Source organism: Zootermopsis nevadensis, unplaced genomic scaffold (assembly GCF_977971745.1).
Source record: "Zootermopsis nevadensis isolate Lab colony 2312 unplaced genomic scaffold, Znev_1.0 Znev_ptg000061l, whole genome shotgun sequence".
In the NCBI taxonomy this organism is placed as follows: domain Eukaryota; kingdom Metazoa; phylum Arthropoda; class Insecta; order Blattodea; family Termopsidae; genus Zootermopsis; species Zootermopsis nevadensis.
In genome coordinates this window covers 15,308,866-15,336,864 of record NW_028259192.1, presented here as the reverse complement: position 1 = coordinate 15,336,864, position 27,999 = coordinate 15,308,866, and the positions used below count along the sequence as shown (strand labels likewise).

Sequence of the window (27,999 nt, the reverse complement as noted above, 5' to 3'; positions counted from 1 at the left end):
GTATACTTTATTTACTCCCACCATGCCTTACCGTGTACTGCTCATGACTTCAGAGAAACTTCAATACATGAACGCGACCACGATTACGATCGTTATTTATCACTGCCATATTCTGTTATCACGGTTGGTACTGATATGTCTGTCATTTTGTGTAGTGTGAATTGTGGAGTGATGTATTTAAATAATTTATTTGATATGAATAGGGGGTTCTGAATGCATATGCAAAAGTTTATGTGCTGCAGTATCAATGGTGAATTTGGTTGGTAATCTCAGAGTCATGGCTTCTGGCAGTGAATCTTGGAAAGAGTGTGCAGACTGGTTGACGAGATGTGATGTTCTGCGTCAAGATCATAAAGCAAATTGGCCCGAAGCCTCCTGCTCGGATTTGGCTTATACGTTGCGAGATGGAGTGTTATTATGCAATTTATTAAACACTCTTGATCAAGGATGCATCGATATGAAAGATGTCAACCAAAAGCCACAATTGGCACAAGTAAGTTTTACGGTCATGAAAATGGCCTTGTAGTAGGACTTTATTTCGCAAGTGAAAGTAGTTGAATGGTAATGTTAAGGTTTTACGGCGGTGTGTTTACAATACGGGGAGTAGTTACATTAAATAGGATGCTTTTTGTCTTGTCTTTGTAAACTTATAGAAGTCTCGGTTTAGATCACAGATTTAAAGAATTCTGTAGATTACAATAGTGTGTTGGGTGTTATAACTGTAAATACACCATAAATTTAGTAACAGGTATATATGATATTCCAAATTTTACTTATATGTAAGGTTTCATCACACATGGACCAAGAAGAGCAACCCAGTACAAACTATGCTTTGCGTTAAAAGTGTCAGTCATACTTCCACACCTTTACTTTGTTTGGTTTAAGTTTAAGTATTTACCTGAACAGAAATAATTTTTGTTCTTTTTATAGTTTCTGTGCCTTCGGAACATCAAGATCTTCTTGCAGGCCTGCCATGACATCTTTGGCTTGAAAGAGAATGACTTGTTTGAGCCGTCCATGTTATTTGACTTGACAGACTTTTATCGAGTCCTGAACACTTTGTCCAAGCTATCCAATTGTTTGAAAGTTCAAAGGAAGAAGATACAGTGAGTTCCACTTTTATTTATTGAACTTGCTTAACAAGTATTGCATCTGTTAGACTTTTAAATATATATGAAACTGAATATTTATTATTTGTAGGATCTAGACATAAGAACAGAGAAGGTTTTTAGGCAGTGTGGTTATAGATTTTGTATTCGTATGTCTTTTAGCATGTTTGGGAACAATTCTTATTCACTCTGGTTTCCTATGGACTCATAGAATAGAATAGAATTTATTTATATTCCATAGATCTTTTTTGGCATAAGCCAAGGATGTAGAACAGGTCATAGCATAAATACAATACTTGTTTCTAGTAGAAATATAAATACAATGATATTACAGCTATTTACAGACTTTTGGAACTACAGTATTACTGCAAAATAATTATGATGAGAACATCACCATTATTACTTACATGTATGTATAAATTCTTCTACTGAGTGGAAGGAGTGACATAGGAGATACTCTTTTAACGCTGGCTTAAACATTGTTATATTGTGGTTTATACTTTTTGTAGTAGGTGGTCTTTTAAAGTAGTCTCAGTATTATGTATAGTTGTCAGACCATGCAGTGTCATTTAAATTAGGCTGTAACAATAAATATGTTCAGTTTTTGCATTTTCCTTTTCTCAATGCCATTTTAAAAATACGGCTTTATTTACAGAGGTTTCTCAGTGCACAAGATTCGCAGTACGTCACAGGAAGATATATACAAAAATTTAAATTCAAAGTAAGTGTCATTACTTTTAACTACTATATTTTTATAGTTTAGATAAAACTGTGTTGGCATGTCACAAAATCAAAATCTTTAATGTTGTATAAATGATTGTAAGCAGTACATAATTAAAAAAATATTTTAGAATTATATTTGTGCCAACAATAACAAACAAGAATGAGATTCATAATGAAGTTAAGGAGGAGAATAAATTCTGGAAATTTTTGTTATTAGTGATTTCAGAAACTATTATCACCTTGTCTACTTTCAAAAACATTCAGAATTAAGATACATAAAACATTTTTTTAATCAGTTGCTTTTTGCAGTTGTTAAATGTGGTCTTGTGATATAAGGATAGAACATGGATTACAAGTGTTTGAAAACAAAATGCTTGAAAAACAGAGTTTAATATCAATACAGTGAATTATTTTTTGATGGATGCCTCATTTAACAGTTTACTTATTACAAGTTCCTAAATATTTGGTCTTGCAATTGGAAGATTGCTTCTTTATTGGTTGGCAGTAGTAGAAAATATGTTTTCATAGTAATGTTACAGTCAGTGAACGTGAATGAAAGTGAGATTTTCTTTAGTGTGAGTTTGGTAAATATGAATATATAAAAGTTGAGTTTGATAAATATTAGAAAACTGAAGAGTTGAATAGGAAATAAAACAAGGAGAAATTTACCAACTAGCGGGTTCAAAGTGTGTGAAAATGAACTGTTGAAAATGACAGTGAAGGAGTATAAAGGCTTTTGGTTTCTTACCTGCTATGGGCATAAGGGCTTTTAAATCAGGAGGTCAAGATGTTTTGGCATTGATTAGGTCCCTTATAGAAGCAATGTTTACATGGATATGAATGTTAGGTTAAAAAATAAAATAAGCCTCAAAGGAATTTGTTGTGGTTATGTGCAGTGAATTTATATAAGTAAGGAAGTGTGTAAGTAAATTGACCTACTTTTGCATCGAAAATTTGGAAATTGACTTTGAGTTTAAGTGAAGGAATTGGAAATGAGATGTGTCAGTTGATAGAATTTTAGTGCCTGTAGAGAGGATAGAACAGATGAAATTTGTGTTGTGTATTACAACATGGATATTCTGCTTTTCTGTGTGCAATTTGTGTTGTTTGTTTTCGGAGTTTGGTGATTTTGTCCAACTCCAGTGTATGTTATTAGTATTTTGACTTTCAGCAGTGGGGATGTATTACCCACTTGCCAGAATATTAGTTGGGAATACAACGATCGTAGCTGGATGCAGTTTACAATCAAATGTCCACAGTTTGAAGACAAAGAGGAAGAAATTTATGAGGATCTTTGTTACGTTACATTTTCTTCTTCCCCTCCAGAGGTACAAGGATTGACCATTGACCACTGAGCTGCTGAACTTTGTTTCTGCATGTTTGGGTTTTAGTTTATATTGTACTTCTGTGTTTGCACCATCAAGTTGTGAAATTTGGCATGAGAACTTGTTGCTTATGTTTTTAGAGATGGAAGCATCTGGAAAGCTTGATATTTTCTCTGCCAAATGGTAATAGATATTGACTATAGGAAATGCACGTATTCACTATTGGCTACCGTCACTTTCGTTCTGTTCAAGAACTGTCTGAACATAATTTCATCGTTAATGACCCCAACTATACGCTACAAATGAAGATTATTCATGTAACAAAAATTTGAATATCTAACACACATGCCTGTGAAAATATTTCTTTTTGCATCTGTTTATCAGTAACTTTACACTCTAAGTCCACTGTCAGCCTTTATCTTCAGGGTGAGAAGTGGACTTGAAACTTGAAGATGGAGGTGAAACTTAATGAGCACCTATGACATGCGACAACCTAGAAGACAGCTGACAGGTTCTTTACACTTCAGTTGTTTGGTTGAACTTATAATTTTCTTAGTTTTTATAATTTAATTCATTTTCAGTGAAGGAACTTTGTATTTTGTGTGATTAATAAAAATATTTGCAATAGACTTTTGTTACATTTTTAATGTAATTTGATTTCATTTCAGTGTTGGGTCTTTGGAATTTGATGATTCAGTGACATTGAGACAGTCTTGTTATTTTTTAAATTTAATTTATTTACAGTGTAAGTCCTTTAAAATATTGTGTGATTTCAGATATATAAAACTGTGAAACTCTTTAATTTAATGTCTTGTTAATTCTTAAAATATTGTATGGTTGAATATGTTTGAAAAGTGTTAATATTTTAGATTTTTTAAAATAATTTAATTTAATAGATACTTTTAATATGTGGCAGAATTAAAATATTTGAGAATGACAGGAACACATCATAATTACATTTGTGATGAAATTGGGAGCTGATTAAATATGGAGAATGCTTGCTGCGTTTCAGGTAAGGACATTTTGACTTCCTCTCTGCTGCCTGAAAATGTAAGGCTTAAAATGTACAAAACTAATGTTACCAGCTGTTTTGTATGGGTGTAAAGCTTGGTGTATCCAAATAACAGAACTTAGATTGAGTGTGTTTCAACAGGGAGCTGAGGAGAATATTTGGACCTGAAAGGGAAATTTTAGCAGGAAGCTGGGGCATTGCATAATGAAGAGGTTTGAAGTTTGTAGTCTTCGTGAATTATTTTTAGTGTGATCAAGTGGGTGGGCATGTTGCAAGCATGGCAGAGATTAATATACACCAGGGTCAGCAAATCAAGGTAAGAGGCCACTGGGAAGACCTGATCTTAGATGAGAGGAAAATATTAAAATGGGTCTTAAAGAAATAGTGTGGGAGGGTGTAAATGAATATCTGGTTCTGGATGGGGAACAGTGTGAAATTAACTTTAAGGTTCCACAAAAGGTGGGGAACTTCTTGACTGAGTTCGTGTTATATTGGCAAGAAGTACTTTGTTCTGTGGCATTTGTTTAAGACTTTTCTTGAGTTCCTTTACATAGAGCGACGTTCTTGCCAAGACCATTTTTCTGTGTCTGCCAACTATTATCATAGAAACAAAATCTTTGTACCAAGAAAATATAAAGTGTTTTTTTTTATGGCAAATAGGAATCAGAAGTCATAAGAATGTATATATGTGAGTAGCCAACAGGAAAGGCTTTCTATGGTTAGAAGTGATTATGTGTGTGATATTTATTTGGAAATTGTAATAATTATGAAATTAAAATATTTTATAGTATATGTAATCACATTGAAGCTGTAACTGTTCTGTTCAAAGAATTGTTTATGAAACTAACCAACAAACTGCTCTTTAATGAAGCATTAGAGTCTAAACTTGATGAGCATGTAATTATTTCATGTGGTAAATGGAGTATGTTGATGGTAAATGTTTTATTACAAAAATATGACACATTATACTCAATCAGTATACATGGGTTTGGATATAAAGTTGTTCTCGGTAATATGAAGAGCAGGCATGTATGTTTTATGTGTTCACCATTAGGAATCAAGTTATACACACACAATTGCATGTGGCCTAAATATAATGAATAATGGATTGGTAAATAATGCTCTTTATAATATGTTCAAGCTTTTGTCAGTAGTGCTGTGAAATATATTCTACTGTGCTCTTCTCTTTGTCAGTGTACTTGGTAACATGGGAGATAACAAAACATATATGTTATTGGACTAAATTCTTACTATATAATAATTTCTGTATGACCATTTTTTTGTGTTCAGGAAGGCCATTCTGTGAGAATTAATTTTTTCCTTCTAAGGGATTAATTCATATTTTCCCACATTTCCACAAAAAAAGCTGTGTTGGTACTTATAATCCTGATTCTCCATTTATCCTTCTCTTGCGGTTCACACATTTTGTCATTTTTGTTTCTGTTTCTTAGGAAGTGTTATATATGTTTAGTAGATATATATTTTTTGTTCGACCTTGATATTTTGAGATTTGACACATTACTTTATAGATAGGAAATATTTACTAGGACAGTTGAATGCAATGGTAGTTTTGGTGACTTGAACAATCTATTCATTTATGTATTCCTTAACAACACTTTTTCAGTAGCTCAGATTGTAGTTTTTCAAATGAGAGGATGATAGTGATTAATGAATTGGAAAGAATGTGGAAGAAAGTGGTCATAGCTTAATTTAAGGTACTATCCTGGCATTTGCCTGTGGGAACTGAGGAAAACCATGGGCAACTCCAGAAAGGATAGCTGGTTTGAACTGTCTTGGAATCAGTATTGTACATGAATACAATGATATTAGGGGAAAGGTTTGTACTGTCAATATCACTGTTAATAAAAATTAAGTTCAGACCCAAAGCCAGGGCTATTCAGAACTGCAACAGAGGAGGGGAACCAAATTGAGACAGAATTTTGGTATACTCTGTACACTGATCAAGTTTCAGTTACTGGCTACAGTACGTGCAGACAATGGAAGACTGCAGTTTCAGAAAGCAGGAGAAGACACAAGAAGATGAAATAGGCCAATAATATGAATAACATGTAAACCAGCTGTGAACATGATGTTCCCAGTTGTATCATTCTTACAGGGTTGCAAACAATGAATGAATTATATTTGGCTGTTTCTTATTCTTACAGACAGTCATATATGAGAGAGTCACTACATGTAACATTTTGATTCAACTCAGTATTGTTTGGACAGTCTTGCAGAAACCACTTCAAACATAACAGGAATTTGGAAGTTTTAATGCTACTTATGATTTTATTCAGAAACAAAATTGTTAGTAATATGTGAACAATCAGTATGGGTATTAAGAAATTGTATAGAAAAGGGGTTGGAAATTCTTTTGTCTATCTACTTCTGATTCTTATGACCATACTTGTGGAATGCATTGATGTGCCACAACTTCCGCTGTTGCTAATTATATGTAGAATGAATTTTTCAGAATTTATACTTTTGTACTTCATTTGGAGTGAAGAGTAGTGAATAGCAGGGTAGAAACTCTACTGAATCATTTATTTCTTATATTTGAAAACTTGATATGTTTTACATATGTTTAAATTTATTGATTTTAAGTACAATATTATTTATGTATGTCTTTACCATGTATTTAACAAACTGCAGGTTTTCATTTGCTGGTCTGAAATGTTTGTGTGAGTTATGAGAATGAAGATGTGATATGTGTTACTTTCTAGGTCAAACTACATGTTTATTTACATGCAGTTTAAGCTTTTGGAAGTGTGTTTTCATAGTTGTATCAAAATGTTGAGATGAGTCTTTACCAACGATGGTTGATCCACTGCAGTAGAGTGTGGCATTGCATGCTGCTGCTGATGCAAGGCTGCTAAATGTTTGCTGCATGGCAAGTAACTAAAGCTGTTGTGTTGCGTGCGCATGTGTTATAGTGACAGTGATGACCCATCAAATACAGTTACCGAGAATGAGGAGTATGGGAGTTACTATTCAAGTATCCGCAACGAGGAGATTTACCAGGATCTCTGTGCTATGGGGCGACGTGCAGAACTACAGGTGATGTGATGTCGTCATTAATTGGTGTCAGCATTCTAATGACTTCAGAAGATAACCGTATGACAAATTTCCTTGCTGTTCCTGTTCAGTGTACAGGTCATTATAAGATATAGTCATGAGTAGTCAGTCTTAAACACTTTCTTTCTTCCTTAAAAACAAATTTGGTGTTACCTGACCTTGACAGTGTTTTGTCTGTTAGCAGATAATAGGCTGTAAACTTGAAGTACTTGAAATTAGGGCATCAGTGAGTAAAAGCGGAAGTGTACGTTCATTGTTGATCCTGATCATTTATTAATGTTATGTTTCAGGGCCCGTCCACAATACCACATAGTTTTGAGAAACGTGACTATGTTATAAAGGAACTGGTAGAAACAGAGAAGAATTATGTTGATGTATTGACAACATTACATAGGTGTTTCATGAGGCAATTAAACAATTTGCTCAGGGAAGAGGACATGAAAGTTATATTTGGAGGAATAAAGGTAAGTTTTAACTTTGTAATGGAAGAAAAACAGAGTTTTTAGAAAACCCATTTAAGTTTGTTATCTTCTGGGTGATGTATGTTTTTGCTAAAAGCCTTCAGGTAACAAGTGTGGAGAAGTGCAACTAGTAACTTGTAATAATTTTATGAAGTAATTTAGCATGCAGTGTGTTTGTAATTGGTTCAAAAACACTAGGAGAAAACTGTTTGTGAGTTGTAAACATTAATGGAATGATAATATAAAATTTCATCTTGAAGGAAGAAATAAGCTGTGTTGTAAACTAGATTGAATTGACTAAGATTCGCTTTGATGATTTTTGGATTCTGTGACAGTAGGGAGTTTAATGATGAGATGAATAAATAGCATGTGGGGGGGGGGGGGAGGCAGCAGCAAAAGATGCAGCAAAGATATATGAAAATGCTTATTTATAACAATTTGAAATAACTGCATTAATGATAAAGCATCCACACTGTAATAAAGGTATTCATATGACATTGCTTTATGTGTTCGGAAATTTTTTGCATGGATAGGAAAGGGTTGTATGGATGTAGTATGTATTGCAGTTTCCATATTTTGGTTCATTAGAGAGGGATTTTGATTTGTAATGGTTTTCCAGTATATTCATATTAGGAGTAAAACACAATATTTATATTTATTGTTTGTAATAAAATCAGTTAATTATTCAGCTTTTTATTTTTGTGTACCTGAACATATGTATAATCCATTCCTATTTTCTTCATATAATTGTTGCTGTACATTTGTTTTAACAGGAACTGTCTGAAATCCACGCAGATTTTCACAGTCAGTTACGTAAAGCTGTTGCTCTAGGTAGCACTACTCGTCTTAGTGAAGTTTTCCTTAGCTGGAGGGAAAAATTCCTCATCTATGGGGAATATTGTGCCAATCTTACAAATGCTCAAGCTCTTGTTCAGGACGTGTGTAACCGCAATGAACTTGTCAATCAGGAAGTTATTGTAAGTTTTTTTTAACTGATTTAATGCTTTGTAACATTTGGAAGGGGATAGGCAGTTATGACATTGCTGTTTAGCGGTTAATATTTATAATAGTTGAACTATTTGTCACCAGTCAATGTTTTAATCAGTGAAAAGAAACACATTTAGTAACTAAAATTTAACTGCACAGTATGCACAATTTGAAAATTTAAACTTTATAACACTTTTGTTCAGGTTGAATTGGCGAACACAGAAATGAATGAATAGAACTGCTAAGACTTAAAACAGACTTGAAGATTCTTCATCATTACAAATGACAATATTGAAGTAGAAAATGTGGCAGTACCACAGAATTGTACAAATTTTAAATTTATGTATTTTAACGTATGGCAAATAATTTTAAAGGCAGAGTACAGAATCTTGTAACTAATAGATTAAGATTGCACTTGAAAGGGAATTGGATATTACACTCTTTTGGGAATTAAGTGTACAAGATATGTCAACAGATATGCATTTGTTTCATGTTGTAGAGGTGTCAGCAGGATGCTAATAATGGCAAGTTCAAGTTGCGTGATATCTTGTCAGTTCCAATGCAGAGGATACTGAAATATCATTTACTCCTGGATAAGCTAATCAGTGAAACACAACTTGTAAGTACAGTTGCAAATTCCTCTGTTTTGCAGTGAATGCTTTTATTTCCATGAAATGTATCTTTCTGTTGCAAACTGTCGGGTGTGTCAAAAGTCAGCTACAGATTAAATGCAAAAATAAACTCCCTGTCTTGTGATTTAACCAGAGAAAATTCCTTTGTTAAATCAAATGGTACTTGGTAAGGTAATTTTATATAAAGTAATTTGCTTTTCCTGAACATTTGAAAATACACGTCAGAAGAAAAGTCGGCATATGCTAATAATAGCTGTGCTTTTACTGTTTAATAAACTACGTATATTTATTCAGTAAGTAGGTAGTGTTTAGTAATTACAGTATCCAGCTGTTTAGTCATTTTTGTTTATACCAACAAAGAGTTTTTTGTGAAAACTTGATGTTTGGTCTGTTTGTCTGCATATTGGATATTCACTGTGAATGTCTATTTACATAGTTGAGGGCCCATGCATGCATGAGTTATATAGATGTGTGAAATGCTTAACTGAGTGAAAATACGTGTGTGTAGTAATTTTTAACAGAATGAAAATAAATGCACTTCTTTTGTGAGCATACACATGTGAAGGTCATGCTATTTGATTAATGCATATGCTGTTTTAGATTTTATCAAGAGATTAATTTTGTTTTCTGTTTTACAAAGTGACTGACAACCCACTGTTTGTCAAATTATGTAATAGTAAAGGACTAAATTTATGTACAGATTGTGTGGGACATTTTTAGGATAGATAAGTAATGGAAGTGGAAGAAAACTGAGATTTGTGTGTGACATCTTACATAAATATTGTCTGTTTTAGCTTAGAATGGAGAGAGTGATAATGTTTTTGGCGGTACATAGTATGGTTTTAAACTCATTTAATGAATACTGCAGATCACAAATCTAAATTTAGCAAGTGTTGCATGCGTACCTATGGAAGTTTATTGATGAGATCGTAAGTTTACACGTATAAGTTTATGTTATAATAAGTGGTTTAGATATGGCCTATTTGCTGTCACTGGTGCATAGGAACCCTGTCTTGTTGATCGTACCTGTACACTTAATGATCACTGTTTTACATGTAGAATCATGAGGACTACCGGGGGCTAGAGCGAGCCAAAGAAGCCATGGTAGATGTTGCTCAGTACATAAATGAAGTAAAGCGAGACAGTGACACGTTGCAAATTATGCGGTCCATTCAGGTAAACAGCATATATTCTTCTAGACATTGTTGTAGCATGTGTTTTTATACATCTGTATGATATTAGTTACAATATTTGCAGGAAAGTATAATAGATTGGGACATGCCTGAGAATACTGAATTGAAAGATTATGGTCGTTTGCTCAAGGATGGGGAGTTACGGATAAAGGCTCATGATGACCAGAAGATCAAAGTGAGGTATGTCTGTGATTTATTTTGTTTGCTGACTGTAGTGACTCTTGTCTGTTTTAAATTACTGTGGTTGTTCTTCCAACATTTGGTTCAGATCTGATACAATGCCAGCTGTCATAACCAGCATTTGTTCACAGGGACTTGAGAATCCCAAACAACATATGAGCAGAATCTATATCAAGATAATCCATTGATTATAAGGATGATAATGTCCCGCGCCGTAGCCGCGCGGTCTGAGGCATCATGCTTCGGACCGGCGATACAGAATGCGCGCTGGTTCGAGTCTCGGGGGAGAAGAAATTTTCTCATGAGCTTTCGACCAGTGTATGGGACCGGTGCCAACCCAGCATCGTGAGGAATTTGGGGAGCTACAATGAGTAGCGTAATCTGGTCATGAAAACTAGCAATGGCTGGGGGTTCGTCGTGCTGACCACACGTCACCCTATATCTGGTTGGATGATCATTCACCTCTGCTTAGGCATGTGAATATGAGACCAGCAGTCAAGCTAGTCAGCTTTGGCTCTCTGGAGCTCTTACGCCATGGATTTATTTATTTTATAAGGATGATAATAGTGGTGATGATGATGATGATAACCAGAAATAATTACTTTGGTGTGTCCCAAATATATATATAGGTACTAGATAGAGTACCATTCCTTGATACATCAGTCTGGTGTTTTGGAACTTTTCAGTTGTATGTCTAGTGGTGACACAGTCATCAGTTGAAACTGAATATGCTGTGGCAATTTGAGAACTGAACCATCCTATTGAGACTGTCAAATGAGCTTGTGAATAGAGTTTTTGAGGAGGAGCCTACATCCTGAAATCAGCATAAAAAATCTGTCTTTGGCCACAGTAATTTTTGCTTCATCAAAAAACAAAACATTTATTGCCTTTTGCTCAGCCATCTTTGTTACTGTCACTGTACACTCTCTTGGTAGCCATTTGACATTTTTAAACCACCAAGTAGGATCTCTTTGAAGTATTGCACTCACCAGCATGATTTAAATATCATCCATAACAAACGTTCTGTTACTCAGTCAAAAGAAATTTGGCGTTATTTCTTGCACCACCCTGCATATATGTAAATGAAGAGTTAAGATGTGTGATTTCATAAGTTAATTGTGTTTAATCTTATTACATATAGGTGTTGGTGAGATTGTATTAATTCTTATTACTAAGTCAGGATTTTATGTTTATGAGTACATAATGATATTAAAAGATGAATTGTAAACTTTATTTCCATGTTAAATGTAAAATATGTCTCTGTTTTTAACTTTGTTATAAGAAATGGATGGTTCTACTAATAAGCAGGATGGAAGGAAAACACAGAAAAGTGTACTTTCTCTGTTTGTTTCAGATATGTATTCATTTTTGATCAAGTAATGCTGATGTGTAAATCTATGAGGGTAAGTTTACCAAGACCTCTAGCTTACAAATCTCCATGTTGTTCCATGGGGCTGATCTTGTACAGAATGTACACATGAAATGTGTATCATTTTACTTTAACACTGCTCATAAAGTAAAAGGCACAAGAATGAAAACTAAATGCATTTGAGTTAAGCTATATGAATAAGATTTTGTAACTTACATTATACAGATGTTCAATAAGGGCACCCTGATGGCCTGGCAGTATTTACGTTCAGTTTCAGATCGTATATTGTCAAGCAAGTTAAGCTTACATTGATTGACATTGCCCAAAAAATAAAATGTTCCTTCATCACAAGACAATTTTTGGCTATAGAAAGTTTGTCATCTTCAAGTTTTGAAAGAAAGTCAGTGCAAAATGTGTAGATAACTTCTTTTTCTTAGCAGTTGTATCTTGCAGCTATTGGTACTTACAACTTTTAAATTTCAAATGTTTCTGCATAATGTTGTGCACTGTTGTATATGACATGTTTGTTGAGCAGCATGTCAAACTGAAATGTGTGGAATGTGAATGAAAGGCACACAAACTATCTATCTGAACCTCAGTCACTGGTTGTTTCCTGGGGCTTTTTCTTTGTTCTTACACAGCCGGTCTGATCAACGAGTTTGTACCACTTGTAAATCAACATTTTTGTTGGTAGTTCACTTCCAACACCATATAAAATATCCTTTTCAACGCGACCATAAATATAGACTCATGAAACTACTGCACACATTTAGCATTTTCTGTTTTGGACTCCATTTTATCAACTGTGAGTGTAGGTAGCACCTCAGGTGGATTTGGAAGCTCAAGTGACACAAATTACAAATTTGATCATACGACATCACATCATAGGCATTGATGTCAGCAGGGCAACAAAGGGCATAACAGATGGAAATAACTGGATAACATTTCTGTACCAGTGAAACATTCTTTATACCGTAGGTCCATTGTTTGTGTGACTCATATCTTAATGGTGATGTTCTTCTGGGTTTTGATTCCATGTGGACTGGTTGGTAGATGCCGCTGAAGGTGGAGACAATATGTTTCTCCAAAACATTGGCACATACCGACCTGTTCTAGAGGCCTTGGACACAGTAACAACTTTAAGGGACGTCAGCATTGAGGAAAGAATAGTAGCGGTGTACACAGATAGTCAAGTTTCTCTCGATCTACTAAAAGACAACTTCAAACACGGCTTCATAATGTCTAAGATAAGAAATAAATTAAGGAAACTCGATGATCAAAATTGGACTGTTCATTTTGGGTGGATCAAAGCACACATCGGAATTTTCGGTAATGAAACAGCAGACAGATTAGCGAAGGCAGCAGCAGCAGAAAATGGTGAAAATGTAGTATATGCAAAGAAGCCTAAAAGTACAATTATTAAAGAAGCAAAGGAAGAAGGGATTATAAAATTGCAAAATGAGTGGGACACCACCAATAAAGGAGCAGTGTGCAAGAAATTCTTCCCATCAGTGCGACAACGAATGCAGCTAAACATTGTAATACGTCCCGAACTAACTGCAATATTGACTGGACATGGCAAAAACAAATCATATCTACACAGGTTTGGGATCATTGATGACCCAACATGCTCATGTCTGAAAGCAGTACAAACAGTGGATCACCTCATCTATGACTGCGAAAAACTACAACAACCAAGGCGTAAATTAATAGATGCAATAGCCAAGAATGGTGGCACATGGCCAGTGTTACATGAAGCACTTGTTCAAAAATATTTAGGTCATTTTAATACATTCATTAAATCCATAGATTATAATACAGTTTAGCACAGGAACATAGGTACAAACGGTGGCAATGAATCACGATATTACAATTGTGTAATCTGTTAACGTGTTATACATTAATGCATGTAATATTACAATCTTGTAATGGGGCATGCTGAATGAATGAATAAATAAATAATACCGACCTGTCCACATGGTGCCAAAACCCAGAACATTATCATCAGCGCCGTGAGAACACTCAAATATCATGACTTGTGTTTTGTTGCAGGGAGACCAATATAGTTATCGAGAGTCTCTTCGTCTGTCAGAGTACAAAGTAGAAGATGTGAGCAATCGTCGAGTTGTGAATAAAGATACTCGAATGAGCTTCCAGTGGTATTTGGTGAAGAGGAATGAAATTTCAGCATATACTATGTATGCTCGCACAGATGAGCTGAAGCGCAAGTGGATTAAGGCTATTCAGGAGGCTCTGTAAGTATCTAAATACTGAACGATATTTTATTACTACTTCAGTATGTATAATTATGTTTTCACTTTACATAGTAACATTAAAAGTTTATGTCAATTGCTGTACTGTTGACGGTACTTGTTTATTGTAAAGCATTATTTTGATATATTGTGTTTCAAATGACCAGTTGACAGTTTGTTTAATGACTTTTTTTCTATATATTATTTGTTCACAAATTAAAGAATTATACACAGCTAGAACTTGGATGTAAATAAATAGTTTTAGTGCTCTCAGTAATTTTACAAAATAATTTTGGTTAAATCATATGTTAATCACGTTCTTTAATTTAGAGATAACATTGAACCAAATGGCTGCAAGAAAGCAGACCACAAATTTGTGATGCACACATTTGACAAGCCTACAACCTGTAACTACTGCAGCAAATTTTTAAAAGGAATGATTTTTCAGGTAAGTGATGTATTTGCATATTTGTAAATTTTTATAAGCTTTGAGGTGATTTATGAAAGGAAAAATAAAACTTTATATAGTATGCTGTATATATGTTTGCATTCTTCAGCACTCCTTCATTCCCATTGAACTGAGCTACTAGAAATTTGCTACAAAGACTATTCTTCTGTCATAATACTGTGTAGAGTATACATAGGCTTATGTATCCATTATGTGACAATTTATTTCTTGTTTATGTTAATGTGTAGGCACTCTTTTGCTCCCCAGCCTCCTATAGACACTTCACATCCACTTTATTGTGCTTGTCTGTCTCATTCTGATTTCTTCTCAGTTGTATTTAGGAATTTAATCTCTGAAGTTTGTAGAGGCACATTATCTTTCTTCTGAAGAGATATTTTTCTCTCATATATGTTCTTTATGTGATTTTCTCTATAGCTGTTTTGTTTGTAGGGAACAGAAGCAGAAGTTAATTTTTATGTTTTGGCCTACATATTTCTGTGTATCATGTCCCATTGTATAATTTTGCTCCTTCCTTCCATTTCCTTTTCAGATCATCTAATGTTTCAATTTTTAGATCTATATTTTATGATTTCCTCTTCTGTCAGTTTCTATCCATCACAATATTGAACATGATTCTTTACCGTAACTGAAATGTATCTTCGTTTTCTTGTTTATTTTATTCACAATACTGTCGTCGTGCAGCTGATGTTTCTTGAATACTCACTCACTTGTTTGTTTAGCTGTGTATGATTGTGTGTGTTGAGATGTTTAAACTCGTATATCAATCCTTAGCAATAGTTGGATTCTGCATGTTCTGTAACACAGATGAGTGTGTTCAGTTATGCTACTGCCCAAAGGCAGATTGCATTGTATTCTTCAGTAGAATACTGAAAGAACAACTCTGGAATTTCATTAATCAGGGAATAGTATTTGTATATATGCACATGTTCACATGTCTAAAGCTTTACCAAATGGAACGACTGAGTTATACAGTGATTTTTTTATAATTTATAATCTTTGTTAAATGCAGTTATGTGTATGAGGAAATGAATAAAGGAAGTTGTAACTATAGATTAATTATGCAGGAAGGTCTCACTTTAGAAATTCTTACATGGTCTAGTATTTTATAATATAATATGAAATAAAAGTCTTGTAATTCAGTGTTTTCTCATTTTTATTCAAAGTTCCTTGTCTCCAACAAACTTTGTAAAGACAATTAAAAATCTTCATGTTATTTAAGCATATTGAATGCTTCTGTGAACTTGTTTAATCATTAATATTAGGCATTTAGGTATGAGGTATGGGAGAGTTTTGTTTTTGGCTATAGTGAAGGGTTAAAAGGTTAATTTATTGTTGGTTTTAAATTAAATGTTGTCAGACAAGCAGAATTAATACTTTGAATTTCTGGTTATACAGGGTTACAGATGTGATAGATGTTCTATTGCATGCCACAAGACATGCATTCAGTACTCAGGGCGCTGTGGACATCCACAGCCTCCTGTTCCACCACCTCGGCCGCCTGTCTACCGTCACCAAAGGCCTACTCAGTCTCCTCCAGACCCTTGGCCAGACCCCATTCTTGGAGAGTATTTATGGCAAGTTTTCTCTTTTCATTAAGACATGAACCAGTTGCAGATTAACTTTACATTTTCTGTTTTATACATACAATTTGAATTCTGCATTGCATATACTGAATAAACATGTTTTGTATACAAGAAAAGAAATATTTATTTTTAGGCCTGACTTTAATTTTGATGTGAACTGACTGTCAGAAATTCCTGCTCTTGACCAGAACCACATTTAGCATTCTTCTTTATTTGTGAGTTATGAGATGATCTCATACCTTTTAATGGAGTCAGAAGTAATTAAACTTTGTCTGATAATCTGGTAATTGTCATTGTCTCTTGTCAGAGCTCAGGGATTTTTATGTGGATGTCTTTGCTATAGCAATATTTATGATGTGTACAGTTTACTGTAAGCTTGAACATTTTGGTAATGTTGGGATGGAATATAAATTTTGTTATTACTTAAATGTTCTGTCTTAAGTTTGAAAATTTATGTGCATTTGCAACAAGGTTGCAAAAATTCACCTATTTCTATGTGCATCTAGAATATAACTAGTTAAATATTTATTGGAGCAAATAGTGTTTGGATGAAAAGTTGTAGAGAAGATTGAAATGCACATTTCATGCCCAATATACTTTTTCCCACAAGCCTTTCAGTTCTCCAGATAATGAAAAGTGATTTCTGTGCTGTGTCATCTCATAGCTTGAGAACCATTGGACTAATAGTGATCAGATTTTATGTTAGAGGACTGTGCTTCTCTGTGTTATCTGTTGTTTGTCATTTATAAGAAAGCATTGAAGGTTAGCACACATTTAAAATATACAGGCAATAACATTGAATGTATACATTTCCTAACTTGTTTGTTACAAGAAATTTTAAATATACCATATGATTTGTATTTGATACAGGTTTGTTGGCGAGATGGGTCGAGAAAAGGCGACTAATCTGCTAGACAAACTTGCAGATGGTACATACTTGTTACGAATCCGACCTCAAGGGCCTACCCATCCAGATGAGACTGTTTATGCTCTCAGCTTGAAGTAAGTACTGAGTTACACTGTTCTTGTTAACTTGGCTGTAGCATCCGTATGAACTGGACTTCAGAGTAAATTAACATTACATTACTACATTTTGAAGTGCTCCTTGGACAGTGAACTGGCAAATTTCGAGGCTTCTTCCTACATTGGATAATATAACACTCAGAAAAGCTGACATATATCCATGTCCTGACTAAGATTAAAGCATAAAATCACAGTCATTGAGCCTTAGAATGCTTTACATGCTTTTGACTGCACAATTGCTATAATTGCCAATTTGTGATAACTATTTGTTTTAAACACATCATGTGCAACTATTTTCAGAGTAATAGGTTTTATGTAAAGTACATCCAGAGGATATTCAAGTTTATTCTTTGGGCTTGAGTCCTCTCTAATGATATGCTGCTACTATTAATATATTTGTTAATGTGTGAATTGTGATAAAATATTTCAGAACAGATGACAGGGTGAAACATATGAAGGTATATGAGAAGCATATGGAGGGAGTTCCCCACTATTACCTATCAGAATCACGTTTCTTCAAGAGCATCATGGAACTTATCACCTGTTATGAACATGCAAGCTTAAGTGAAAATTTTGTTGGGTATGTAGAAGTTCACAGTACCATACTTTTTTTTGGTAAACTAGTATCATGTCTAACACCCCATTGCATGTAAGTATCATGACAGACAGGGTTTTGTCAAGCCCCAGACATTACAACATATTTTTGGATATTCTTAAGTAACATAATTATTGATTTGGGAGAGAGATCGTCTTGTGGACAAAGTATGTGGTTCTTATCTTCTCTGTATTCCCGTGCTTTGCTAAATCCTGCATAATTTCTCCATTTTCATATTTTCATATTTTTACCCCATCAGATGTTTAGTTGGATAGTGAAATGTTAACATCATTTAAATCAGATTGACAACATTTTGATTCAGGATGGCTATCTTCTAGGATGTGGCACTGTGTAGTCCATGCATTTTGTCTGATGTTTCAAATTTCTGTATTTTTTAACCTTTATTGACAGAATTGCAGTTTATATGCAGTACATCACAATATGTGTTGCACGAGCACCTTGGAGTTCAAGTCCAACTGGTTGACTCAAAATACAGAGTTTTAAATCCTCTATTCATTTACGGAAAAGGTTAATAAAAGTACAAGAAACGTTTAAACGCAACAGAGAACCAACATATTCTTGTTGCCCAGGTTGGATGTTAAATTAAAATGGCCTTTTCGCCGAATAATTGCTGTTGCTGAGTTCGACTTCAACCCAGCTGAGAACAATCAATTGCCACTCAAGAAGGGTTGCCAGGTGACTGTGCTTAGCAAAGAGGGTGACTACAAGGGCTGGTGGAAAGGCAAGATACAGGATAGGGTGAGTACACACAGTGACTTGTATTTGTTATTTGATTTTTGACCACAAAAGTTATATTTTGGTACTACATGTGCCATATATTTGGAAGATAGCTGATTATAATTTGGCAGACACCAGCCATTCATCGTAAGAATTTTTGTGTTCATTGTTTTACATGGTTCCTTTGTTCAAAAGCATAGCATCTGGCACTTTGTGTAACCTTATGTTTTGTAAATATAAGAAATATGAAGGTAAAAAGGTGACAAGCTGTTCCTTGCTTTATACTAGGACAGCAGACATAGAGCTATTGCTGCAAGCTGTAAGAGTCAGGTGAGGCTCTGGACTGCATACTTTATGATACCATGCATGCTACATGTCCCACCCATTTCATGTTTTTTGATTTGATAACCCTAATAATGATTGGAAAATATAAATTATGGAACTCCTTGTTATGAAGATCCGGGTAGCTTAGTCAATATAGTGGCTATGGGCTGGATGATCAGGGTTTGATCCCCAACAGGCAGAAGATTTTCTTCTAGCCTTTGCAACCACATCAGCTCTGGAGCCTACTCAGCCTCCTGTCCAGTGGGTACTGGGGGTCCTTTCTGGCATGTAGTGGGATAGCTTTCCTTTTTTAGCCTTTTGTTATGTGTTTTTTCTGTCCCGTTATTTCTTCTCTGTTCGATTCATGTATTTGTTCTCTTATACACTTATATGTATTTTATAAATTGTTTTGGAGTGTGTTGTCTTTTTACGTCCTACAGATTGATGGTGTGGTGATCTTATATTTTGGGACTTTCATTTCTTTACTTTGTCCAGAGATAGGGATTAGCTCTATCTGTTGGGCCCAACTGAGTAGGTACCTGAGGACGGAGATTGAGCTCCATCTCCGAAACGTCGTTTTTCTATTTTATTTCTTAGACGATGGAAAATATCCAAGAAAATTTTTATTCAAACAGAATAGATAATTGGAATGGAAGATTCATCAGTTTTGTGTTTAATAATTACGATTCAGTTTTATTTGTGGTTGCAGTAACTATATACGTATATATAGTGTTTTCTTTCCTTGCCTTAAATAAACAAAATGTTCTGACCTTTGAGCAAGACTGTTAGAAGAGCTGAAGCTTTGGACAAAATAATGACTGTTGATGAGACTTGGGTCTTCCAGTATGACTCAGAAACAAAATGTCAGTGTCCAGTAAAGATCAGCCCTATTCTTTATGACCAGTGAAGTGTGAAGGTTAGAACCTTTCTAATATGCTTTGTTTTATATTACCCACCATGAATTTCTTCCCCTCTAAAACAGTTAACTAGGCATTTCTGCTTTCAGATTTTGTTATATTTATTGCAATATATTAATTGAGAAAGTTCAAATCTCTGACTGGGTACGATTTTGTGTTATAACAATGCACCTCCATACATAGCACTTACGGTAAAGTGGTTTTTAGCCAAGAAAGGATCATGTCCATGTGTGACTGTATCATGGTCCTGAACTGAAATATCTCCTTCATAGAATCTTACTTTGAGTCACTTGAATTCATTTGGAACAATGTGACAGGCATACTGAAGGTACTTTTGGAAGATTGTTTTGAGAATTGTTTCCAGATGGGATATATATAAATTCAAAAGGCAATAACTAGAGGCCATGTATATTTGTTGAAGTATGCTGTGAAACTGGCAGATTATGTACAGCTGATAAATGTTTGTTTGTAATAAGTGTAAAGTATGTGTATTTTACATTGAGCTGCTCATGAATTAATTTTGCGCTGTCCGACATAATGTCTTAACTCTGTTTTTAAGGACAGAAGTCATTTTCAACATTTTGGAACATGGTTGATTTGTTACTTGTACAAGTAAAAGGAATGTTACCTTCCATTCATCATTTAGGAAAGACATTGTATCATTTTGAATTGATCTCTGCCCGGCTGTACAGAGGATTACATGTATTCAGCAGACTGGGTGACCCATTGCAGCCAGTAGGTAAAGAGATAGGAACAAAGAAGAATGATAAAACAAAATAAAATTTGAAGGTTATGTTGTTTGTAAGCTTCTTAATGTTTCCTATCTTTTTCAAACGTGTTTTTATTGCAGGTTGGTTTCTTCCCAAAGGAGTATGTTCGTGAGATATCTGATTCATATAATTTTCACATGGAATGAAGTGAGCTGATCCTTTGTGTGTCATTTTCATGTTATGTATCACTTTGTTTGGCCTGCAATAGACTGTGATATATCAAGGGCAGGTGAAATGCTGTGTTCAAGTACAGTAAAATATAGGCAGTCCTTGTTGATTAAACAGGGCAAACCTTGGCTCAAATGGTTTGATATTTTATTGTGGAGTTAGCTCAAGGACAAGTATGATGATGTTTAATGTAACTGACTGTAGTGTTGTCTTCACTGTGTATGGTGTTAGATGCGTTGTTCTAGTTGCTATTCGCCAAGAATATTTTTACAATATTGCCATAAGTTTTCCTTATTTTTTTTAATCCATGAGAAATAGTTTTGCATTTCATTCTGTAGCAGGTTTATAGACTGGTTTCTACTGGATTTTCGTAATTTTCCTCCTCTTCATTCCATCATTTTAATATTCACACATCAATATTGATACCAAATAAATGGACATTCTTAAATGTAAGAGATAGAAAAATCCAATATTCTGCTGTATTTTGTTCATTTAGCTGCTTTCTATGTTTTTTGCATGTTGTAATGTACTAGCAGACCCTCATAATTTGTTGAGTGTTTTACAATAAACGTGCATTGAAGTAGATATCAGTGAACTGGGTTTTATAATTCTGATAAATTATTTTTTAAGGGCCTGGGGAAAATATTTTTACCACAAACCAACTCTAAGATGTATAAGCTTGAAAATGGATTTTTGAAAACAGATTTAGATCCCAGAGTTTTATGTTCACCATGAATCAGTGTTTTACATCTGAAATTTCTAGACTGTGTTCCACTTGTTTCCATACTACTATACTACTGTAAGGTATTCTACATAACTATGGCAGGGTGTTACAGTACAGGAGCTTCATCACGAATTGCTGTTATAAGATTGTAAAGTGGACTAGGAATTATTGGAGTATCTTCTAAGTATGGTAGATTAATGTAAAACACGTAGATGGCTGTTTTCTGAGTTGTAGTATTGTGTAGTTTAGTAGAAGTTTACTGGAATTGTAGAGGTACTTTCTGCCACCGTCATCAGGACAGTCTACCATCTACTTTGTTGCATTTGTGTGCTAGTTGATACATATGTAAATAATAGCCATCTTGGGAAGTTCTTGTCTGATGTGATATAAAACAAAGACAAATAAATTATACAAGCAAGTCTAATTGCGAAAGTGATTTAACTCACATATCTTACTTGGTTTGTGGTGCATTGTGCATATCCATGTTCACATTTGTAGTTTTGAAATGTTAGATTGTTACAAAAATATATACTCTTGGGTTGTATAATTGCTAATTAACTCTCAGATATATTTTTAAATTTTTAGAAAATTATAAAGAAGAAACAACAAAGTGTTTCTGCTCATTGTAGTTTTCTGTTGTAGTACTGGTATAAAGTTTACAAACTTACTGTTTGAACATGTGTCCATTGTTATATTGTAATCATTTCTTTATAATTATAGATATTGGGCATAGTATTCAATTTAATGTTGTGGATTACCAAGAACTATATAAATTATTGATAAAGTCTTGTAAAACCTGTCTGTAACAGAATCCCAAGGGACTGGAACTTTTTAATGTTACAGGCAGTTGTTTTAATACTGGTACATACTTGTGAATTAAGATTATTGTGTAGTTACATACCCATGCATTTATTGGTGACGGCAGAAATTGATGATACATTTTAACAGCATATCCCTTTGTTAAATTTTCAAATGAAGGAAGCTCCTTATATTAATGTTTTTAAAACATAAGTAAAGGTAAGATAGAGCCATAGAAGAAAATGTCTGATCTTTTCTTTGAAAATTTTCCACCTATATGGTTTTTATCTTTTCAAACATTCTCCTTGGTAATGTATGAAAAACAATTATATTATGTCATAATTTGCACTGTCCTGTGGGTCTTAACCCTTAATTGAAAATGATGTGGCGATCCAGTTGCCACAGTTTTTCAGACATCTCCAGCTCACCACAGACTTCCTTAAAAACAATTCACCGTCTTTTTCAGAAGCTTTCCTCCAGTCATCTGTTAAATGCTTAAAAATCACATTAACCCCAGTTTTTCTTTCGCATGTCACTCTACCATTGGCCAAGGTATCAATTGGAAAGCTTTTAGCCTTTGTACTAGGGAACCACTCATAGAATGTCATTGATGTCTTAATTTACAGAAGGGGTTCTCAATGTTTTTCAGAGTTGGGGCCACGTTCAACCTTGCTTAATGAGTCTGGGCTGATAGATTATGAATGAGGGCAATTTATTGAAATTTCATGGCATTATATCAACTCTTTGAAGCCAAGGCTCATCTAAATAGTACTTAAGAATTCTGTCCATATTTCAAAGAATACATAACACTTTACCATCACAGGGATCAAATGGTTAATGCCCTGTTTACCCCTGTATGCAGTGAGAAGCATATGCAACTTACTGATATACACAGGTTCACACATTACTCAATAATTTTCTCTTTCAAAATCAATCTGTAGTGAAATATTTTGCAATGTTTTTACTTCAGTAACCTTTCAGTGTGATATTTAATTTATTTCTTTGTGATTCCCATGCTTCTCTCCAAGTGTTCATCAGTAAAACGTTTCTTGGTTTATTTTTAATTGAGGTGAACAATTTCTCCCAGTGAAAGGTATTGCTAGATACTGGTGACATAAACAAAATGTGTTTTCTGATATCAGGTAAATATTTTTCATCATACAGAGTGACACAATTTTTGTTACAAAGGTATGCAGGCCACACAAAATACATCTGAGGGCTGCATGTGGGTCATGGGTTGAGAACCCCTGATGTACAATTTTCCTTCATTTTAATTTAATTGAACTGTTAATAATACACAACCCATTCTGTACCTTAGATATTGTTTTGAATGTTTTATGCACTTAGGGTTTTTCAACATTGTTATTATTTCTTCTTTTTTGCTTGCCTGTGTCTTGAACTTTCGTGTTGAAGTCCTTCATGAATCTTTTCTTGGGCCACATACTAACAGCTAAGTAAATGAGAATCCTTGGATAATTGTAAGAGAAGTGTGTAGTGTAATGACTCTGAAAGGGGTAAGGAAAATGTAGACTGCTATCTTACAGTTGTTTATGATTCAGAATTGTACTTGAAGAAATGAATGGTGACGGTGTTCACATTTACCTGCCAAGTTGCTGTATGTGCCATCCATCTTGCATAAAGTTAGGCTACCAATGGAAACAGCTGTTTATATGAATTTGAAATTGAAGATCTAAGAAGTTCCATGGAGAAAAATAGTAAAAAATGAGTAACAGACTTTTTTTTCCCTTTTCCTTTTTGTGTTCAGCAGTTTTGTTTAATACAGGTGGTTTTATAATATTTTATATGCTAAATTCTCAGGACCAGAGATAAATTCTGTTATAGTCAGGTTCCATTATGGTGGATTTTATTGTATATGGTAGAAGTTACATATAAGTTTGATAATGTTTATATATTGCTGTTTATTTGTCCTTAATAACTGAATTATGCATAACGCCCAGTAATGTGGAAAGTACACTTCCTATAAAAAGAAGAGATAAGAGCATAATAAGATAAGCATGTAGGAAATGGAACTAACAGTATACTTCCCAGTGTTATGTACTGTGCAGGTTGAATTTCTTGCATTACATATGTTCCACTGTATTTTCAGAACATTGTGTTGTTTATTGCACAGTTACAAATTTCCTTCTGCACTTTCTTTTCATTTCTTGTCTCATTAAATTTCCAGTGCTATTTCAGAATTGTGCTGCATAGTGCCAATATACATATTTATTACTATGATCAATAGTTTATACAGTAATGTTCACTCTTTACAATATACTGTACATCTTAATTATATCATGTATTTTGTATGTGCGTGTACACTTAATTGTGTAAAGGAATAGAGTTTAGTATTAAGGAAACTGCATCTTCTTTGTGAAAATGTGTGAATATGTCATTAATCTGCTACCACCAGACTAACTCCCTAGAGTAGAGTCATACTTGTAAAGCTAACAGTTGCTCAGCTAGTCAAGAAATCCCCACCTTTGATGGAATCAAACTACATTCACAAGAGCCTGCTACTGGTCCCTATCCTGAGGCAGACTGATCCAGTCTACATTTTCAGAGCAGCGGAGGAGCAGATTGTGACACTGATCATTATCTGGTGGTAGCAAAAGTGAGGGAGCAGCTTTCAGTAAATAGACCAATATCAAGTTGAAATTTTGAATAGGTTTCAAATTTTAGAGACAACTGAAGATAATGAAAGTGTGGATATCAACAGGGAGTGGGAGAATGTCAGAAACTGCATCAAAATTTCATCCAAAGAGAAACTAGGATACTACAGGAGAAAGCAAAATAAACCATGGTTTGATGAAGAATGTTCAAAATTAATAGATTGAAGGAAGCAAACAAAATTTCAATGGTTGCAGGACACAAACAAAACAAATGTGGATAATCTATGTAGAACCTTTCGGAATAAGAAAAGGTAATACCTGTAGGGAAAAATTGCTGAACTTGAGACAAATAATAAGGAAAAAATATCTGAGGCCTGTACAGAGGCATTAATAACTTTAAGAAAGGATATCAACCTCAGACAAATTTGCTAAAGGATGATAATGGGAATCTGCTTGCAGATCCAATAAAAATTGTGAATAGGTGGAAAAATTTCTTTAGCCAGCTCTTTAATGTTCTTGAGACTGGTGATATTATACAGATGAAAATACATACAGCTGAACTGTTAGTGCCAGAACCTAGCTTCGATAAAGTCGAACTAGCCATTGGGAATTTGATAAGATATTGATAAGGTATTGATAAGATTCCAGCAGAAATAATTAAAGCAGGTGGCAAGGGGTTGCATATGAGGATCCATAAGCTTATTCAGTTAATTTGGGATAAGGAAGAGATGCCACAAGAATGGAAGGAATCCATAATTATTCTTATTCATAAGAAAGGGGACAAGACTGAGTGTGGTAATTACCGAGGAATTTCTCTGTTATGAACGTCATACAAAATTCTATCAAACATTCTTTTGGCAAGATTAACTCCATATGAGAATGAAATTATTGGGGATCATCAGTGTGGGTTCAGACAAAACAGATCAATGATTGATCAGAGCGTTTGCATATGTCAGATACTAGAGAAAAAATGGGAGTTCAGTGGGACCGTACATCAATTATTTATAGATTTCAAAAAAGCCTATGACTCTGTGAAGAGAGAAGTGCTGTATAATATTCTTATTGAATTTGGTATACCAAATAAGCTAGTGAGTCTAATAAAAATGTGCTTAAATGAAACCTGTAGCAAAATTTGAGTAGGTAAATATGTATCTGAGACATTCTTCATCAAGAACGGTCTAAAACAAGGAGATGCTTTGTCTCCCTTGCTCTTTAACTTTGCGCTAGAATATGCTATCAGGAAAGTCCAAGATAGGCAGGAGGGTTTGCAATTGAATGGGACACATCAGCTTTTGGCATATGCTGATGATGTTAATTTATTGGGGGACGATATAAATACAATAAAGAGGAACACAGAAGTTTTAATAGAGGCTAGTAGACAGGTGGGGCTAGAAGAAAATTCAGAAAATACTAAGTACATGTTAGTATCTCGTCGTCAGCAGACAGGCAGGCAGAATTATCTTAGGGTGGCTAATAAATCCTTTGAAAGTGTTACAAAGTTCAAATATTTGGGAACAACAATAACAAATCAAAATGATACTCATGAGGAAGTTAGGAGGGGACTAAATTCTGGAAATGCTTGCTACTTCTCAGTTCAAAATATTTTGTCTTCCCATCTGATGTCTAAGAACCTGAAAATGAAAGTATACAAAACAATAATTTTGCCTGTTGTTTTGTATGGATGTGAAACATGGTCACTCACTCTGAGGGAGGAACATAGATTGCAGGTGTTTGAGGAGGATATTTTGGCCTAGGAGGGAAGACGATGGGGCATGGAGAAAACTGCATAATGATGAGCTTTAAAATCTGTACTACTCCCCCAGTATTGTCAGGGTGATTAAGTCGAGAAGAATGAGATGGGCGGGGCATGTAGTGCGCATGGATGGGGCAAGAGGTGTGCACCAGATATTGGTTGAGAAACCTGAGGGGAAGAGACCTCTGGGAAGACCTAGACGTAGATGGGAGGATAATGTCAGGTGGAATCTATAGGAGATAGGAGTTGAAGGAGACTGGATTTTGTTGGCCCAGGACAGGGTCCGGTGATGGGGTTTGGTTAATTCGGTGATGAACCTTCGGGTTCGGTAAGCCATCTAGTTATTTAGTTTCCTTAAGAACCATCATCTTCCCATCCATGTCTAGGTCTTCCAAGTGATCTCTTGCGTACAGGTTTTTCATCTCTCCCATGTATATATTGTGTGCCCATCTCATCTTCACTGATTTGAAAAGGCTTAAGTTAAGACTTAAAATTTCCCTTGACACATGAGGATGCATAAAATAAAACTTAACACCATGTAGCAGAGTCCTTGAGAAGCTAAGACACTAAGCTCATCAAGTTCCTGACCTTGGGACCTAAAGTAATTTGTGACAGAACCCATTCCTGAACCAGATGAATCCAGTCCACGCCCTCATGTCCTGTTTTCTTATGCTATATGTCTTACCCTTGTTAAATGTATAGAGTTGATCGTTGGTGATTAGTAAGGTTTCTCAGCACAGATATAATGTATATTTTGGCATTGGAATGGGGGGGGGGGGGGGGGGAAAGTGCAAATGTCAGTAGTATGTCTTATGTTTGCTACATAACATGCCTTAGCAGACTTCTAAGTGCCTATGTTGTGTAGTAGCATGAAACATGAAGAAGTTTTCTTCAAGTCTTAATAGTATGCCATTGGTGGTTAATCTTTGTTACACGAATGGCCTCTGTAGTAAAACCTAGTAATTTACATTAATATGTTCAGTTGCAAGATTTTTATGTAGAAAAGTATTATGCTACATTTGCTTAGAATGAAATCTTTTATTAAGTTGGGATGTGTCCATGAAATCATATATGCATTTATTTCATTATTAAAATGTAAGTTGTAAGTAATACTGTAGATACTGTTAAGAGTTTTTTAATGTTATTCATTTGAATGTAGGTATTTATATTGTATTTTGGAATTACATTAAAGTGAAATTGTAGTGTT

The 27,999-nt window shown here is 34.6% G+C and overlaps 1 protein-coding gene across 6 annotated transcripts; it reads left to right on the top strand.

The window, feature by feature from the left end:
• On the top strand, nucleotides 1–27,999 carry Vav (Vav guanine nucleotide exchange factor). 6 transcript variants are annotated; one of them, XM_087340269.1, is made up of 17 exons: nucleotides 1–493; nucleotides 931–1,106; nucleotides 1,765–1,830; nucleotides 2,989–3,160; nucleotides 7,535–7,708; nucleotides 8,479–8,682; nucleotides 9,192–9,311; nucleotides 10,384–10,500; nucleotides 10,582–10,697; nucleotides 12,052–12,100; nucleotides 14,119–14,321; nucleotides 14,649–14,766; nucleotides 16,183–16,361; nucleotides 17,241–17,372; nucleotides 17,824–17,973; nucleotides 18,579–18,747; nucleotides 19,015–20,760. In XM_087340269.1, exons 1-17 carry the CDS (start codon nucleotides 248–250, stop codon nucleotides 19,129–19,131), a joined length of 2,508 nt encoding a protein of 835 aa, XP_087196395.1. In that variant the 5' UTR covers nucleotides 1–247; the 3' UTR covers nucleotides 19,132–20,760. The 6 variants fall into 6 exon arrangements, with proteins under 6 accessions (XP_087196395.1, XP_087196396.1, XP_087196398.1 ...); XM_087340270.1 differs by having other exon boundaries at nucleotides 4–493; nucleotides 3,004–3,160; XM_087340272.1 differs by lacking the exon at nucleotides 19,015–20,760 and adding an exon at nucleotides 20,818–27,999 and having other exon boundaries at nucleotides 9–493.